At 50.1% G+C, this 18,911-nt stretch overlaps 1 protein-coding gene across 1 annotated transcript in view; it reads left to right on the forward strand.

Annotated features, from left to right (window-relative positions):
• The first annotated feature begins 4,805 nt into the window (after nt 1-4,805).
• LOC139405421 (coiled-coil and C2 domain-containing protein 1A-like) overlaps nt 4,806-18,911 on the forward strand; it is a 32,427-nt gene continuing 18,321 nt past the window's right edge. Inside the window, exons 1-16 of the mRNA XM_071147745.1 lie at nt 4,806-4,970; nt 5,415-5,504; nt 5,617-5,740; nt 5,886-5,995; nt 6,279-6,506; nt 6,769-7,087; nt 7,424-7,533; nt 10,868-10,940; nt 11,336-11,428; nt 11,613-11,740; nt 11,973-12,045; nt 13,495-13,622; nt 14,043-14,142; nt 14,407-14,579; nt 16,141-16,254; nt 17,630-17,688. Of these exons, the coding sequence (XP_071003846.1) occupies nt 5,448-5,504; nt 5,617-5,740; nt 5,886-5,995; nt 6,279-6,506; nt 6,769-7,087; nt 7,424-7,533; nt 10,868-10,940; nt 11,336-11,428; nt 11,613-11,740; nt 11,973-12,045; nt 13,495-13,622; nt 14,043-14,142; nt 14,407-14,579; nt 16,141-16,254; nt 17,630-17,688 (1,889 nt within the window). The 5' untranslated portion in view covers nt 4,806-4,970; nt 5,415-5,447. The remainder of the gene's footprint in view (nt 4,971-5,414; nt 5,505-5,616; nt 5,741-5,885; nt 5,996-6,278; nt 6,507-6,768; nt 7,088-7,423; nt 7,534-10,867; nt 10,941-11,335; nt 11,429-11,612; nt 11,741-11,972; nt 12,046-13,494; nt 13,623-14,042; nt 14,143-14,406; nt 14,580-16,140; nt 16,255-17,629; nt 17,689-18,911) is intronic.

Here is an 18,911-nt window from a genome sequence, read left to right on the forward strand (position 1 = left end):
CCGATGTCACAGGAAGGCCATAAAGATCATCAAGGACATCAACCACCCGAGCCACTGCCTGTTCACCCCGCTATCATCCAGAAGGCGAGGTCAGTACAGGTGCATCAAAGCTGGGACCGAGAGACTGAAAAACAGCTTCTATCTCAAGGCCATCAGACTGTTAAACAGCCACCACTAACACTGAGTGGCTGCTGCCAACACACTGTCACTGACTCAACTCCAGCCACTTTAATAATGGGAATTGATGGGAAATGATGTAAATATATCACTAGCCACTTTAAACAATGCTACCTTATATAAATGTTACTTACCCTACATTATTCATCTCATACGCATACGTATATACTGTACTCTATATCATCGACGGTATCCTTATGTAATACATGTATCACTAGCCACTTTATACTATACTATGCCACTTTGTTTACATACTCATCTCATTGTACATACTGTACCCGATACCATCTACTGTATCTTGCCTATGCTGCTCTGTACCATCACTCATTCATATATCCTTATGTACATATTCTTTATCCCCTTACACTGTGTACAAGACAGTAGTTTTGGAATTGTTAGTTAGATTACTTGTTATTACTGCATTGTCGGAACTAGAAGCACAAGCATTTCGCTACACTCGCATTAACATCTGCTAACCATGTGTATGTGACAAATAAAATTTGATTTGATTTGATTTGATTTGATTTGTGGTATATCTAGATCAGTAGTTATCGCTGGGTACTGCAGGTGGTATATCTAGATCAGTGGTTATCGTTGGGTACTGCAGGTGGTATATCTAGATCAGTAGTTATCGCTGGGTACTGCAGGTGGTATATCTAGATCAGTGGTTATCGCTGGGTACTGCAGGTGGTATATCTAGATCAGTGGTTATCGCTGGGTACTGCAGGTGGTATATCTAGATCAGTGGTTATCGTTGGGTACTGCAGGTGGTATATCTAGATCAGTGGTTATCGCTGGGTACTGCAGGTGGTATATCTAGATCCGTGGTTATCGCTGGGTACTGCAGGTGGTATATCTAGATCAGTAGTTATCGCTGGGTACTGCAGGTGGTATATCTAGATCAGTGGTTATCGCTGGGTACTGCAGGTGGTATATCTAGATCAGTGGTTATCGCTGGGTACTGCAGGTGGTATATCTAGATCAGTGGTTATCGCTGGGTACTGCAGGTGGTATATCTAGATCAGTGGTTATCGCTGGGTACTGCAGGTGGTATATCTAGATCAGTGGTTATCGCTGGGTACTGCAGATGGTATATCTAGATCAGTGGTTATCGCTGGGTACTGCAGGTGGTATATCCCCCCATGCCTGTGTCTACCTCCTATACCCCCCTCCTTCCTCCCCCCCATGCCTGCGTCTACCTCCTATACCCCCCTCCTTCCTCCCCCCATGCCTGTGTCTACCTCCTATACCCCCTCCTTCCTCCCCCCATGCCTGCGTCTACCTCCTATACCCCCCTCCTTCCTCCCCCCATGCCTGTGTCTACCTCCTATACCCCCCTCCTTCCTCCCCCCATGCCTGCGTCTACCTCCTATACCCCCTCCTTCCTCCCCCCATGCCTGCGTCTACCTCCTATACCAAACTCCTTCCTCCCCCATGCCTGTGTCTACCTCCTATACCCCCCTCCTTCCTCCCCCCATGCCTGCGTCTACCTCCTATACCCCCTCCTTCCTCCCCCTCTCTCACGTCAGAGTGATGGTGTTGAGTTGAGAGTCAGACACGTCGTCCAGAGGCAGCACTCCAAACGGATCAACGACAGCAGCATCATCGTTGTCTCTGGTCAGGTCCGGGGTGGTGGACTGAAATACACAAACAATCAGGACTCAAACAAACAAACAAAGTAACAAACAAAGACGTCAACAAAAACACTCACGTGGTTGTTCTCCTCCGAGCCACCAGGTGTCACTGGAGCCTGGTTGTGCCCCTCCCTTCCAGGACCTGGCTTTGTGGGGGGAGGCATGGTGGACTCTCCTCTGTCAGCCGGGGCCAGAATGAGTGCCCGGGGGTCGGCCACAGTCCCTGCCCCATCTTCAGCCCCCCCCTCTCTCTGGGTAGATGAGCTCTGAACCTCTCCGTGATGCTCCCTCTCTGCCCCAGCCTCCAGAGGGATAGAGGTAAGGGTGGTGGTGGAGGATGGTGTAGGGGCCCTAGGGGGGCTCTCCTCTGGCTCATTAGACCCACAGCCCCCCCTGTCCCCCTCCTGGTTCTTCTCCACAACCCCCTCTGTGTCTAGCTCTTCTTCCACTAACACCACAGGCTGCTCACTCAGTGGGTCCACCTCCAGGCCGGTCCGGAGACCCTCTCCTGTGACCTGCTCTGTCCCAGAATAAGCCACTTCGCAGGGTTCTGCATAGCTGGCCTCTCCCCCTGACTGAAGCTGCTCCTCATCTAACTTCTCCCCCTCTTCCTTCCTCTGTTCAGTGGTACTCCCCAGAGGAGCGGATGGAGGGAAGAATGAAAGGAGGGACGGATCAGAGGATGATGCTGCTGTAGTTCCCTCTACAGCCACCAGGTTGGCACAACCACCACCACTATCACCACTCTGCCCGATGTCCTCCTCTCTCTCTTTCTCCACTTTCTCCTCCTCCGCTTTCCTCACCAGCACCATCTCTTCTCCCTCCCTCCCTCCTTCCGTCACACTCTTTCGTTCCTTCTGCCACTCTATTCCCCTCCTCTCCCTCTCTCCCAGACCACACATCCCCATTCTCCTTCTCCTCTTCTTCACTGGTTCCTCCACAGATCTGTCCTCCTCCACTGGTGGCCCCTCCCTCCCACCACCAAGACAAACACCTCTGTCATCTATAGCCTCCTGCTGTTCACTGTCGAGCTCCTCCATATTGGGCTTTGGGTTCTTCTCTCCACACTGCTCCTCTTTCTTGTCGGTTTGACTGTCCCCGTCCCCAACGTTGACCTCCTTGGAGGGAAGCAGGGAGGGCTGGGGTTGGGGCTGTGCTACAGTCAGTGGGTGTGGGGGGAAGCTGAGGAAACTCTGTGTCTTGATGTCTTCTTCTTCTCTACCCTTGTCATCTTTGACAGAGGACTCCACACTATGGTCTTCGTGTGGACTATTTCCACCATCCTGATTGGTTGGAACTGACTCCTCTGTGCCCGCCCGCTCCACAGCCCCTCCAATGGCCTGTTCTCCCTCGAAGCCAGTCACAACCGGACTTTCCTCCACTGGATCCCCCTCTTGCTTGGGTGCAGTGGTATCTCCCGCTTTGTTAGCCTGCTGAGATGGATGAGTAGTACAGGCGGTCAGAGGGCAGTGGGGATCTTTAGGAGGAGAGGTGGTGTTTAACACTGTTCCCTCAGTGTCCTGCTGCACACAGCAGAGGAGGAGGAATCAGTTAGAACATAGCAACATTTGAATTGTAACTGACAAACGCTCAACCAGCAAATGGAACTTCTGGTGGCTACCTGTTCAAGGTGTGAGGGCTGTGCTTCCACTGTCTCTCCAGAGGGGGAGCTCTCCTCTGACTCATCACTGCACTTTCTCTTCCTTGACCTGAGTGACCTAGGCTGGGGAGGTGTGAAACCTGGAGAGAAAACATCCACTTCATGCTAAGGAACTGTCCTTTCTTTCACACATACATTAGCAAGCAAACGGGTGGACTGGCAACCTTTCACTTTGTTTTTCAGTATCTTGCCAGCAGCATACCACCCTGCATCCCACTGCTGGTTGGCTTCTGAAGATAAGCAGGGTTGGTCCTGGATGGGAGACCAGATGCTGCTGGAAGTAGTGTTGGAGGGTCAGTAGGAGGCACTCTTTCCTCTTGTCAAAACAAATATTGGTCAGTGATTGGGGTCATTGCCCTGTGTATGCTGTCTTTTGGATGGGTCGTTAAATGGGGGTTCTGACTCTCTGTGGTCACTAAAAGATCCCATGGCACTTATTGTAAGAGTAAGGGTGTTAATAAAGGTGTCTGGGGTAAATTCCCCATCTGGCCCTCGTACCATCCTGGTCACCTAATCATCCCCAGCTTCCAATTGGCTCATTCATCCCTGTAACTATTTCCCAGGTTGTTGCTGTAACTGAGAATGTGTTCTCAGTCGACTTACCTGGTTAAATTAAAATCTCAGATAAATTAAACTACGTTGGATGAACGTTTTATGTCCAGGTATTCACTTTAGGAATGAATGATTTCAGCCAATGAAAGTATTGGAGATCGTTTTAAGCCCCAATATACAGTTGATGTGAATTTAACGGGGGTTATTTCAGTCTTACTTGTGGTTTGCTTTTGTTTTTTGGTCATCCTCCCAAGCTAGCTCTTCCAATGCTATGCAAAAATAAAACAGAGACAACGTGTCAGTTGGCTAAGTTAGCTAACAATGATTTGCCAATAATATCAGATATCACGACACTGACAAAACATCTCATTCAAAACAAAGACAACTAGCCAATAACATCTATCTAGCTAATACTTTTGAATTTTGATGGGAGATCTTAGTTTCTCCTCAAGCTCTTGGTTTGGTCACAACTGTAGGTAGCTAGCCTACCTGGCAGTGCAGATCAAGACGGATTGTGAGTGGTCTCTCTTGCTTGCTAGCTATCAAACGTTTAACACTCTCACTGAAACATATAGCTACAGTGCATACCAAGCACAACTGTCTTGCTAAGATTTAAACAAATCTAATGTTCGGTGACGAATATAAGATTTTTTACATATAACTTTGACTGGACCTTACAGCTAGACAGACACTTGTTAGAATATTTTTCAGCGATTTCTGGGCGTGTCCTTCAAACGCCGTAAAGCGAGATAGTCGCGTTGCCAATGGTTACCCAATGCAGGAAGTAGGAAGTAGCCAATGTACACACCTTTTCGTGTTTTTAATAGCTCTCTAACTAGCAATACTTCATACGTGACTAGGGTTCTCTCGTATGTTTTCGAAATGATCAGTCGTCGTATGGACTAAGAAAGCGCTCACCATATGGTCCGTGGATAACGTATGACAAGGTAAAACAAAGCTTTTAGTGGCAATGTTTACAAATGACATGGCAGCTTATAGCAAGCTAACGTTACCTTGTTAACAAGCTAACTACTACAAGTCAGAGCTGCTCAACATCGAATGAGGATAAACAACATTTGTGCCATGGATGATACTATGAATTTGCTGTTGATAGCTAGCTAATTGCTAACGTCACTGTACTCATTTGTTGCTAAGCGTTGTCAGAGACTGACACAAAACGTGAGCAGTCAACGAATGTGTTATTAGCAGCCATGATATCAATGAAACGTATCCAACTAGCTAAATGCAGTGTAAATTCAACAGAGTCCTGTAGCTAGCTGTCCATTTTTTGTCTGTCAACACGTGTACGATAAAAGCTGAATGTAGCTATCTACTGGAACTATTTGCCACATGTTACAATAGGTCTCTTTGGTTCCTCTGTGTTGTTGTAGTTGTGCCACAGGTCCGTTGACAAGGTTCTCTCCATGAGTCACAGTCGGAACCCCCCGCCCAGGGGACAGGGGGCAGCGCGAGCCAAACAGGTAACGTCATTTTGATCATTGATTTGATAACTGTAAGTCAAGTGGTCATTGATAACACCAGTCATTTGTGTTTTAAATTCTCTTTCTTTCTCCCTCTCTTTGTCTCTCTAAGATGGGGCTGCTCCTGGATCTGTCTCCGGATGGAGGGATGGATGGAGGAGGAAATGAAAAAGAGCTGGAGGCGGAGCTACTGGCTCTGATGGGCGGGTCCCAGGGGAAGAAAGGGACAGGAAAAGGTGAGGATCATCCTATTCTTCACCATCATCATCATCCTCACCCATTATCTTCTCCCAATCTTGTATGAAATAACTTCCACAGACCCTACCACTAGAACCGGGTTGAAACCGTGTGTGTGTGTCTGACCTGCCTGCCTCTCCACAGCTCCAGTTCCCATGGCTGATATCGAGCGTATGGCGGCTCTGTGTATGAAGGACCTTGATGAGGATGATGATGATGGGGATGATGATCTGGAGGATGATGATGATCTCCTGGTATCCACCATGTTTACACTCCTCTTCACACTTCTCTTGTCCTTTATCTTCCTCCTATCTGTTGTTGTTTCATTCCCAATGGCAACACTTTTCCTGAAGTGTGTGTGTGTGTGTGTGTGTGTGTGTGTGTGTCTCTCTTTCTCTCTCTCTCCCTATCTGTGTGTGTGTGTGTGTGTGTCTCTTTCTCTCTCTCTCCCTATCTGTGTGTGTGTGTGTCTCTCTCTTTCTCTCTCTCCCTATCTGTGTGTGTTTTATGCATTTATGTGTCTTTATCCATCCCCAGGCTGAGCTGAATGAGGTGTTGGAGAACGATGATGATGAAGAGGTTCAGAAACCTGCCACCACTCCAAGCTCTAACTCCACCCCCCGCTCCACCCCCAGCACTCCTAGTGGTGCAACCGGGCTGGAGGCCTGCCTGGCTGAACGCATTGACATGTACCAGACAGCCATCTCCAATGCTAATGCAGAGGGGGAGACCAGCAAGGCTCGCAGATACGACCGCGGATTGAAGGTGAGCCAGAGACCATGGGCTGGTTGTATGATGATGTGTCTCAGAGTAGGAGTGCTGATCTATGACCAGTTTTTCCCTTAAGATTATAATGAACAAGATTACTGGACAGGATGGACCTGATCCTAGATCAGCAATCCTATGAGACGCTTGATACATGCGGCTCCAGGAACATGAATTACCCCAGATTCATCTAGCCATATGTGAAGGTCTACTTTTCCAGTCAGCTGAATTGTATGTTTGCTTGCTTGTTGTCTCCCCCTAGACGTTGCAGTCCATGATGACGTCAGCCAAGAAAGGAAAACCGGTCAACGAAGAGGAAATCCCGCCTCCTGTCTCCACAGGTGGAAAGTCTGCCCCAGCCCCCGTGCAGCAGCCTAAACCAATCAAAGAGCGGGAGCTGCCAACCCCAGTGCTGACGCCCTCCCCGTTCACCAATCAGAAGCCTCTGAGGGAGGCTCCGCCTGTTGCCCTGCCTCCTAAGCCCCGCCTCCTGGTCCCCCCTCAGAAACACACTGCCGTTACCCCGGATACACCTGCTATCTCCCCCCTCACCCCCATTCAACCAGACGCACGACACTCAGGTAGACCACACATACACCTTTTTGAAGACGGATACCAGCCTGTAAATGTCAACGCAGTCCCCTAAGCACTGGAACATTCTGGTTGTTATATCACTCTCTCTCTCCCTCCTCTCTCTCTCCCTCCTCTCTCCCTCCTCCCTCTCTCCCTCCTCTCTCCTTCCTCTCTCCTTCCTCTCTCCCTCCTCTCTCTCTCCCTCCTCTCTCTCTCCCTCCTCTCTCCCTCCTCCCTCTCTCCCTCCTCTCTCCTTCCTCTCTCCTTCCTCTCTCCTTCCTCTCTCCCTCCTCTCTCCCTCCTCTCTCCTTCCTCTCTCCCTCCTCTCCTCTCTCTCTCTGTAGAGTTGAAGCAGTGTGTTCTAAACAGACAGAGGGAGTATAAGCTGGCAGCCCTCCACGCCAAGCAGGGAGGAGAGTCAGAGCTGGCCAGACAACACTACCACATCGCCAAGGTACCCCACACACTAGGGGTTAAAGGACCTCCACTAGGGGTTAAAGGACCTCCACTAGGGGTTAAAGAACCTCCCCTAGGGGTTAAAGAACCTCCACTAGGGGTTAAAGGACCTCCACTAGGGGTTAAAGGACCTCCACTAGGGGTTAAAGGACCTCCACTAGGGGTTAAAGGACCTCCACTAGGGGTTAAAGGACCTCCACTAGGGGTTAAAGGACCTCCACTAGGGGTTAAAGGACCTCCACTAGGGGTTAAAGGACCTCCACTAGGGGTTAAATGACCTCCACTAGGGGTTAAAGGACCGACCTCCACTAGGGGTTAAAGGACCGATCTCCACTAGGGGTTAAAGGACCGACCTCCACTAGGGGTTAATGGACCTCCCCTAGGGGTTAAAGGACCTCCCCTAGGGGTTAAAGGACCTCCACTAGGGGTTAAAGGACCTCCACTAGGGGTTAAAGGACCGATCTCCACTAGGGGTTAAAGGACCGACCTCCACTAGGGGTTAATGGACCTCCACTAGGGGTTAAAGGACCTCCACTAGGGGTTAAAGGACCTCCCCTAGGGGTTAAAGGACCTCCACTAGGGTTAATGGACCTCCACTAGGGGTTAAATGACCTCCCCTAGGGGTTAAAGGACCTCCACTAGGGGTTAATGGACCTCCACTAGGGGTTAAATGACCTCCCCTAGGGGTTAAAGGACCTCCATGGACCTCCACTAGGGGTTAAAGGATCTGACCTGCCTATACTGTGCCCCCTCTCTCTCTCTCTCTGTCCCTCGCTAGCTCGCTATGAAAGATTTGAGTGTTTGTGTACGGTAATCAATCATTCTCCCCCTATCTAAAAAATACTGAATCGTAGGAGTTGATTCCTAGCGAAATCGAATCGTGACACTCAGAAATGGAAGTTGACACCGGGAGTCGAGGAATCAATTATTTTGAAGTCGACTCTCCACCACTACGTCGTCATCGTTAACAGTGTCAGAAATGGCAGAGAAAGACGAGGCAGCAGTGAGGTCCTGTAAAACCTGTAGGAGTTAAATGAGAAGGACATGCACACTTTCCCAGGTGGAATGTTCTGGTGGGGAAAGTGCCCAACTGTCATACTTGAGTTAAAGTAAAGATACTTTAACTGAAAATATCTCAAGTCACTCTGCAAAATACTACTTGAGTACTATCAAAAGTAAACGTAAAAATAATTTCAAATTCCTTATATTTAGCAAAAAAATGTCATGTTTTTTTAAATGTACAGATAGCCAGGGGCACAGTCTGACATAATTTACAAAAGATGCCTGTGTGTTTAGAGAGTCCGCCAGATCAGAGGCAGTAGGGATGAGATGTTCTCTTGATAAGTGTGTGAATTGGACCATATTCCTGTCCTGCTAAGCATTCAAAGTGTAACAAGTACTTTTAGGAGTCAGGGAAAATGGAGTAAAAAGTCCATAATTGTCTTTAGGAATGTAGTGTTGTAAAAGTAAACAAGGTGGTGTTCCTGTCTGACTAGATGCCAGCTGCTGCATTGCATCAACCAATAGCTGCGTGCCACGTCATCGACTGCTCAGTCTGACATCAAGTTGCTGTGTCACATGATGTGCTTAGCTGATATGTTCAACACCTATCCCAGTGGAGGCTGGTGAGGGGAGGACGGCTCATAATAATGGCCTGAACGGAGCAAATGGAATGTCACCAAACACATGGAAACCATGGAAACCATGTGTCTGATGTATTTGATACCATTCCACTAGTTCTGCTCCAGTCATTACCACGAGCCCCATCCTCCCCAGTTAAGGTGCCACCAACCTCCTGTGACCTATCCAGCCAGTGTGAGATCTGGCATGTTGGCAATGTACAGGAACACACCCACCTGACTACACCTCTCCACCTCCTCTCCCTCTCCACCACCTCTTCACCTCTTCTCCCTTTATTCACCCACCCACCCTTCTCTCCCCTCCTCTTCACCTCCTCTCCCTCTCCACCACCTCTTCACCTCCTCTCCCTCTTCACCTCCTCCCTCTCCACCTCCTCTCCCTCTCCTCTCTCTCTCCACCACCTCTTCACCTCCTCTCCCTCTCCACCACCTCTTCACCTCCTCTCCCTCTCCACCACCTCTCCCTCTCCACCACCTCTTCACCTCCTCTCCCTCTCCACCTCCTCTCCCTCTCTACCACCTCTTCACCTCCTCTCCCTCTCCACCACCTCCTCTCCACCACCTCTCCTCTCCCTCTCCACCTCCTCTCCCTCTTCACCTCCAATCCCTCTTCACCTCCTCTCCCTCTCCTTTCTCTCTCTACCACCTCTTCACCTCCTCTCCCTCTCCACCACCTCCTCTCCCTCTCCACCACCTCTTCACCTCCTCTCCCTCTCCACCACCTCTTCACCTCCTCTCCCTCTCCACCACCTCCTCTCCCTCTCTCTCTCTCCACCACCTCTTCACCTCCTCTCTCTCTCCACCACCTCCTCACCTCCTCTCCCTCTCCACCACCTCTTCACCTCCTCTCCCTCTCCCTCTCCTCTCCCTCTCCTTTCTCTCTCCACCACCTCTTCACCTCCTCTCCCTCTCCACCACCTCTTCACCTCCTCTCCCTCTCCACCACCTCTCCCTCTCCACCACCTCTTCACCTCCTCTCCCTCTCCACCTCCTCTCCCTCTCTACCACCTCTTCACCTCCTCTCCCTCTCCATCACCTCCTCTCCCTCTCCACCACCTCCTCTCCCTCTCCACCACCTCCTCTCCCTCTCCACCACCTCTTCACCTCTCCCTCTCCACCACCTCTTCACCTCCTCTCCCTCTCCACCACCTCTTCACCTCCTCTCCCTCTCCACCACCTCCTCTCCCTCTCCACCACCTCTTCACCTCCTCTCCCTCTCCACCACCTCTTCACCTCCTCTCCCTCTCCACCACCTCCTCTCCCTCTCCACCACCTCCTCTCCCTCTCCACCACCTCTTCACCTCTCCCTCTCCACCACCTCTTCACCTCCTCTCCCTCTCCACCACCTCTTCACCTCCTCTCCCTCTCCACCACCTCCTTTCCCTCTCCACCACCTCTTCACCTCCTCTCCCTCTCCACCTCCTCTCCCTCTCTACCACCTCCTCTCCCTCTCCACCACCTCCTCTCCCTCTCCACCACCTCCTCTCCCTCTCCACCACCTCTTCACCTCCTCTCCCTCTCCACCACCTCTTCACCTCCTCTCCCTCTCCACCACCTCTTCACCCCCTCTCCCTCTCCACCACCTCTTCACCTCCTCTCCCTCTCCACCACCTCCTCTCCCTCTCCACCACATCTTCACCTCCTCTCCCTCTCCACCACCACCTCTCCCTCTCCACCACCTCTCCTCTACAGAAACTAGACCCAGTAGTAGAGGCGTTGGACAGAGGGGAACCAGTGGACCTCAGCTCTCTACCTCCCCCTCCAGGTGCGCTTGGTTTATCAATGACACCCTATTCCCTATATAGTGCACTACTTTTGACTAGGGCCTATAGGCTGCATTTGAAACTCATCCCTAAAGACCTGCTAGAGACTAGAAGACCAGGGTCTGTATTCGTAGTGTCTGTCTCATCCCTAAAGACCTGCTAGAGCCTAGAAGACCAGGGTCTGTATTCATAGTGTCTCAGTCTCTGAGAGAGTGTTGATCTGGGATCAGTTTTCCCTTTTAGATCACAATGAAAAAGAGGACATGGGGAACCTGATCCTAGATCAGGACTCCTACTCTGAGACACTTCGTACATTCTGCCCTGACCCCTAAACATCTGATCTCAACCCCCCCGTACGGCGCAACTCCTCTTTCTTCTCATCCCTCTCTCTCCTCAGGAGATGCAGTGGTAGAGCGTTCAGCTCCTCCCCAGTCTTCCTCCAGGCCCTCCCCTGCAGCTCCCCCTGCAGCTCCCCCGGTGGCCGACTCCGGTAACACACATAATATTAATGATAATAATGACGGATTGGATATATAAAGGGTCTTTCTAAAGGGGAAAATCACCTCCATCACCAATGTGTAGCTCCCATCTGGTTGATGCACGGCAGCCATTTTGTGCCAGGTCGCTCAGTGGAGACGTGTGTGTGTGTGTGTGTGTGTGTGTGTGTGAGACAGCCCTCCCAGCCCCAGGCAGTGTAGGGGAAGCGTTACAACAGAGGATGGACAGATACAAAGCTGCAGCAGAGGGGGCCAAGAGCAAAGGAGACGACCGCAAGGCACGCATGCACCAGCGCATCGTCAAGGTACACGCACACACACATCAAAGAAATGACTGGTGGTTCACACACACACGTACACACACACACGTACACACACACACACACACACAAAGAATGAGAAAGAACTCCAAAAGTTCCATGCTTTTGACAGCAGAAACGTCTCACACACACACTGTAATGTATACCTGCTTGGATATATCGTACTAATGTTTTTTTTATATATATATATATATATATATGTGTGTGTGTGTAACAGCAATACCAGGATGCCATCAGGTCTCATAAGGCTGGACGACCAGTCAACCTGGCTGATCTCCCTGTACCACCAGGTAACCTGCATTTAGCTGCAGCTTTTATCATCTACAGTGGGGAGAACAAGTATTTGATACACTGACGATTTTGCAGGTTTTCCTACTTACAAAGCATGTAGAGGTCTGTAATTTTCATCGTGGGTACACGTCAACTGTGAGAGACGGAATCTAAAACAAAAATCCAGAAAATCACGTTGTATGATTTTTAAGTAATTAATTTGCATTTTTATTGCATGACATAAGTATTTGATACATCAGAAAAGCAGAACTTAATATTTGGTACAGAAACCTTTGTTTGCAATTACAGAGATCATACGTTTCCTGTAGTTCTTGACCAGGTTTGCACACACTGCAAACCTCTCTAGGCGTGTATGCCGTAGCGTGTTTGTAGCTTGTACGCCGTAGCGTGTTTGTAGCGTGTACGCCGTAGCGCGTTTGTAGCGTGTACGCCGTAGCGCGTTTGTAGCGTGTTTGTAGCGTCTTTGTAGCGTGTACGCCGTATTGTGTTTGTAGCGTGTACGCCGTAGCGTGTTTGTAGCGTGTACGCCGTAGCGTGTTTGTAGCGTATACGCCGTAGCGCGTTTGTAGCGTGTTTGTAGCGTGTTTGTAGCGTGTACGCCGTATTGTGTTTGTAGCGTGTACGCCGTAGCGTGTTTGTAGCGTGTTTGTAGCGTGTACGCCGTAGCGTGTTTGTAGCGCGTTTGTAGTGTGTTTGTAGCGTGTTACGCCGTAGCGTGTTTGTAGCGTGTTTGTAGTGTGTTTGTAGCGTGTTTGTAGCGTGTACACCGTAGCGCGTTTGTAGCGTGTTACGCCGTATTGTGTTTGTAGCGTGTACGCCGTAGCGTGTTTGTAGCGTGTTTGTAGCGTGTACGCCGTAGCGTGTTTGTAGCGTGTACACCGTAGCGTGTTTGTAGCGTGTTTGTAGCGTGTACGCCGTAGCGTGTTTGTAGCGTGTACGCCGTAGCGTGTTTGTAGCGTGTACGCCGTAGCGTGTTTGTAGCGTGTACGCTGTAGCGTGTTTGTAGCGTGTTACGCCGTAGCGTGTTTGTAGCGTGTTACGCCGTAGCGTGTTTGTAGCGTGTACGCCGTAGCGTGGTTTTAGCGTGTACGCCGTAGCGTGTTTGTAGCGTGTTACGCCGTAGCGTGTTTGTAGCGTGTTTGTAGCGTGTTACGCCGTAGCGTGTTTGTAGCGTGTACGCCGTAGCGTGTTTGTAGCGTGTTTGTAGCGTGTACGCCTTAGCGTGTACGCCGTAGCGTGTTTGTAGCGTGTACGCCGTATCGTGTTTGTAGCGTGTACGCCGTAGCGTGTACGCCGTAGCGTGGTTTTAGCGTGTACACCGTAGCGTGTTTGTAGCGTGTACGCCGTAGCGTGTTTGTAGCGTGTACACCATAGCGTGTTTGTAGCGTGTACGCCGTAGCGTGGTTTTGTTCTCTGTGTTTACTCTGTACTGTGTTGTTGTGGCCCAGGCTGTCCTCCGCTGCAGGGCTCAGAGAGCAGCCAGCAGAACTTCATGGGCGTCCTGGAGACGGCCATGAAACTAGCCAATCAGGACGCAGACGCAGAGGACGAGGACGGAACAGGGGAATTGGCCAAGGTAACCACCATGACCTATTATACTGATTACACATGATGTCATGAGATTTCTTGACGCTCAAGATTGTTCTGGAAAGTGGGAAAATATGGATGCTATGTCCTAGACGCGCAGAATAGGTAGTATGTTCATGCTTACAATATTTAACTTCTGTTCACTTAACTCTCTCTCTCGTCTCTCTCTCTCTCTCGTCTCTCTCTCGTCTCTCGTCGTCTCTCTCTCTCTCGTCTCTCTCGTCTCTCTCTCGTCTCTCTCGTCTCTCTCTCGTCTCTCTCGTCTCTCTCGTCTCTCTCTCTCTCGTCTCTCTGTCTCTGTCTCTGTCTCTCTCTCGTCTCTCTCTCTGTCTCTCTCTCGTCTCTCTCTCTCTCGTCTATCTTTCTTTCTCTCTCTCTCATCTCTCTCTCTCCCCCCCTCCTCCTCCAGCCTGCAGTGGGAGCTCCAGTCCAGAAAGGCAAAGCCCCGACCCCTCCCACACCAGGTTCTGGAGGCAACACAACACAGGGCTCCAGACTGGGGCTTAAAGGTGTGTGTATGTTGGTGTCAGTTTGTGTGTGTGTACATATTCATAGATGTGTTAAATTCACCCCTTGGCGTGAACAAATTCATTCTCCCATTGACACCTCTACATTAGCCACTCTGTCTCCCTACACACACACACACACACACACACACACACAGACACACACACACACACACACACACACATTTCCCTCTCCCCCTCCCTCACACATACATCCACATCCTGACTCCCTCCCTCCCCCCTGTGACGTCCCTTCCTGTGGTGCAGCCCAGCAGCAGTTGGACTTCCTGTTGCTGCGGCGACAGGCGTTCGTCCGCGCGGCGCTGCGTTCTAAACAGATGAGGGACATGCAGGGAGCGGCGGTCCATCTCCGACACGCTAAAGGACTGGACCAGATGATCAGCGCCACCAAGGGAGGCCTGCCTGTAGACATCACCAAGGTGGAGGGCTTTACTTTCACATTTTAGTTTTCCAACACGAGGAGGACTGTGTGTGTTAAGGAGGGCAGGGGGAGGGAGAGGAGGGAGGAGATGGAGGGAGGGAGAGAGGAGGACTGTGTGTGTCAAGGAGGGCAGGGGGAGGGAGAGGAGGGAGGAGATGGAGGGAGGGAGAGAGAGAGAGGAGGACTGTGTGTGTCAAGGAGGGCAGAAGGAGGGAGAGGAGGGAGGAGATGGAGGGAGGGAGAGAGAGGAGGACTGTGTGTGTTAAGGAGGGCAGGGGGAGGGAGAGGAGGGAGGAGATGGAGGGAGGGAGGGAAAAGAGGGATGGAGGGGGGAGATGGAGGGGGGGAGGGAAAGGAGGGAGGGAGAGAGAGGAGGACTGTGTGTGTTAAGGAGGGCAGGGGGAGGGAAAGGAGGGAGGAGATGGAGGGAAAAGAGGGATGGAGGGGGGAGATGGAGGGGGGGAGGGAAAGGAGGGAGGGAAAGGAGGAACATTGAGACTGCAGGAGAAGCCAGGAACAGATGGAGAGGACAGGGGGAGACCAAGACACGTACGTGTGTGTGTGTGTGTGTGTGTGTGTGTGAGATATATATATATATATATCTCCTGCTGTTGACTTTTCACACCTCTCTCTATCTCACTGTCTTTTGTGCGTGTGTCAGTGTGTCGGTAACTGTGTGTGTGCATATTTGTTTATGTGTTAAATTCATCCCTTGACATGAACAATTTCACACACCCCTCCACACACACACACACACTTACCCCCCCCCCACACACACTCCTCTCCCCCTGTCTCCTCTCCCCCTCCCCCTGTCTCCTCTCCCCCTTCCCCCTGTCTCCTCTCCCCCTGTCTCCTCTCCCCCTTCCCCCTGTCTCATCTCCCCCTCTCCCCCTCCCCCTGTCTCCTCTCCCCCTTCCCCCTGTCTCATCTCCCCCTCTCCCCCTCCCCCTGTCTCCTCTCCCCCTGTCTCCTCTCCCCCTGTCTCCTCTCCCCCTCTTTTCTGTCTCCTCTCTCCCCTGTCTCCCGTTTCCTCCCACAGGTCCCCAGTGCTCCAGTCAGTGAGGAGGACTACTCTCTGACTCGGTTTCCCGTTTCCTCCCACAGGTCCCCAGTGCTCCAGTCAGTGAGGAGGACTACTCTCTGACTCGGTATCCCGTTTCCTCCCACAGGTCCCCAGTGCTCCAGTCAGTGAGGAGGACTACTCTCTGACTCGGTATCCCGTTTCCTCCCACAGGTCCCCAGTGCTCCAGTCAGTGAGGAGGACTACTCTCTGACTCGGTTTCCCGTTTCCTCCCACAGGTCCCCAGTGCTCCAGTCAGTGAGGAGGACTACTCTCTGACTCGGTATCCCGTTTCCTCCCACAGGTCCCCAGTGCTCCAGTCAGTGAGGAGGACTACTCTCTGACTCGGTATCCCGTTTCCTCCCACAGGTCCCCAGTGCTCCAGTCAGTGAGGAGGACTACTCTCTGACTCGGTATCCCGTTTCCTCCCACAGGTCCCCAGTGCTCCAGTCAGTGAGGAGGACTACTCTCTGACTCGGTATCCCGTTTCCTCCCACAGGTCCCCAGTGCTCCAGTCAGTGAGGAGGACTACTCTCTGGCTCGGTCTCGTTCCTCTCCTCGCTCCTCAGAGCAATACAACAGCCTCATGGAGCTCCTCCGACAGCAGCACCAGGTTATAACACTCTTATGACAACTCTTACTGCATTAACATGGAGCTCCTCCGACAGCAGCACCAGGTTATAACACTCTTATGACAACTCTTACTGCATTAACATGGAGCTCCTCCGACAGCAGCACCAGGTTATAACACTCTTATGACAACTCTTACTGCATTAACATGGAGCTCCTCCGACAGCAGCACCAGGTTATAACACTCTTATGACAACTCTTACTGCATTAACATGGAGCTCCTCTGACAGCAGCACCAGGTTATAACACTCTTATGACAACTCTTACTGCATTAACATGGAGCTCCTCTGACAGCAGCACCAGGTTATAACACTCTTATGACAACTCTTACTGCATTAACATGGAGCTCCTCCGACAGCAGCACCAGGTTATAACACTCTTATGACAACTCTTACTGCATTAACATGGAGCTCCTCCGACAGCAACACCAGGTTATAACACTCTTATGACAACTCTTACTGCATTAACATGGAGCTCCTCCGACAGCAGCACCAGGTTATAACACTCTTATGACAACTCTTACTGCATTAACATGGAGCTCCTCCGACAGCAACACCAGGTTATAACACTCTTATGACAACTCTTACTGCATTAACATGGAGCTCCTCCGACAGCAGCACCAGGTTATAACACTCTTATGACAACTCTTACTGCATTAACACGGAGCTCCTCTGACAGCAGCACCAGGTTATAACACTCTTATAACAACTCTTACTGCATTAACATGGAGCTCCTCTGACAGCAGCACCAGGTTATAACACTCTTATAACAACTCTTACTGCATTAACATGGAGCTCCTCTGACAGCAGCACCAGGTTATAACACTCTTATGACAACTCTTACTGCATTAACATGGAGCTCCTCCGACAGCAGCACCAGGTTATAACACTCTTATGACAACTTATTAAACAGTCCACCCCTTCAGCATATATTTAAAACAATATATTTATATAGCACCGCACCAACAATAAAACAACACACACACACACACACACACACACACACACACACACACACATACATATATATATATATATATATATATATATATATTAGTACCAGTCAAAAGTTTGGACAGCTTCTCATTCCAAGCTGTAATCATATATAAAATATATTTTGATTTGTTTAGCACTTTCCATATGTGTTACTTCATAGTTTCGATTTCTTCACTATTATCCTACAATGTAGAAAATAGTAAAAATAAAGAAATAAAAACCCTGGAATGAGCAGGTGTGGCCAAACTTCTGACTGGTACTGTGTGTGTGTGTATACATCTATATAATCAGTCCAACGTGTTATAATAGATTCATAACATGTTGATAGTACATTAATAACACAGGATGTGTTTCTCTCTACAGAAATGTCTGGCTTACTCCCAGCAGTTCACTCACATGGGAAGTGTGGCCGAGACCTCCAGGTTAGTGGCAACACGTGTGTGAGTGTGTGTGTGTGTGTGTGTGTGAGTGTGTGAGTGTGTGAGTGAGTGAGTGTGTGAGTGAGTGAGTGAGTGAGTGAGTGAGTGAGTGAGTGAGTGAGTGAGTGAGTGAGTGAGTGAGTGTGTGTGTGTGTGTGTATGTGAGTGTGCACGAGCGTTCGTCAGTACACCGAGCACATCAAGAGGTTGAAAGAATTAGCGGACTGATGAACGTCAGTTCAATACATATTTATTATAAAGCAGACGTGTTTTAAAAAGAGGTTCAAATACAGGCCGTGTTAAAAGGTCATTAAAGCAACCAGGACCTGCACACCACACAGTATGTATAGATCTACCTCGTTCCTCCCACACTGCTCAGAAACACTCTGTAAAGAGACGCACAATAATTAGGATCAGGTGTGGCCGTTTCGTAGGCGCGGCCATTTCGTAGGTGTGGCCAATTAGGAGGCGTAGTCAATTAGGTGTGGCCAATAATGGAGGCGTAGAGTTTTAGTAGGTGTGGTCAATTAACTTCTTCTACATGTGGGTTTTGGATGAAAAAAACGGTACCCAAATGCTCTGTGTGACCACCCTGCCAACGTGGCTGGTGATATAGACATTCAACCCGCCAACGTGGCTGATGATATAGACATTCAACCCTGCCAACGTGGCTGGTGATATAGACATTCAACCCTGCCAACGTGGCTGGTGATATAGACATTCAACCCTGCCAACGTGGCTGGTGATATAGACATTCAACCCACCAACGTGGCTGGTGATATAGACATTCAACCCACCAACGTGGCTGATGATATAGACATTCAACCCTGCCAACGTGGCTGGTGATATAGACATTCAACCCACCAACGTGGCTGGTGATATAGACATTCAACCCACCAACGTGGCTGGTGATATAGACATTCAACCCACCAACGTGGCTGGTGATATAGACATTCAACCCACCAACGTGGCTGATGATATAGACATTCAACCCTGCCAACGTGGCTGGTGATATAGACATTCAACCCACCAACGTGGCTGGTGATATAGACATTCAACCCTGCCAACGTGGCTGGTGATATAGACATTCAACCCACCAACGTGGCTGGTGATATAGACATTCAACCCACCAACGTGGCTGGTGGAGTAGACATTCAACCCACCAACGTGGCTGGTGATATAGACATTCAACCCTGCCAACTTGGCTGGTGATATAGACATTCAAC

This window comes from Oncorhynchus clarkii, unplaced genomic scaffold (genome assembly GCF_045791955.1).
Source record: "Oncorhynchus clarkii lewisi isolate Uvic-CL-2024 unplaced genomic scaffold, UVic_Ocla_1.0 unplaced_contig_11936_pilon_pilon, whole genome shotgun sequence".
NCBI lineage: Eukaryota > Metazoa > Chordata > Actinopteri > Salmoniformes > Salmonidae > Oncorhynchus > Oncorhynchus clarkii.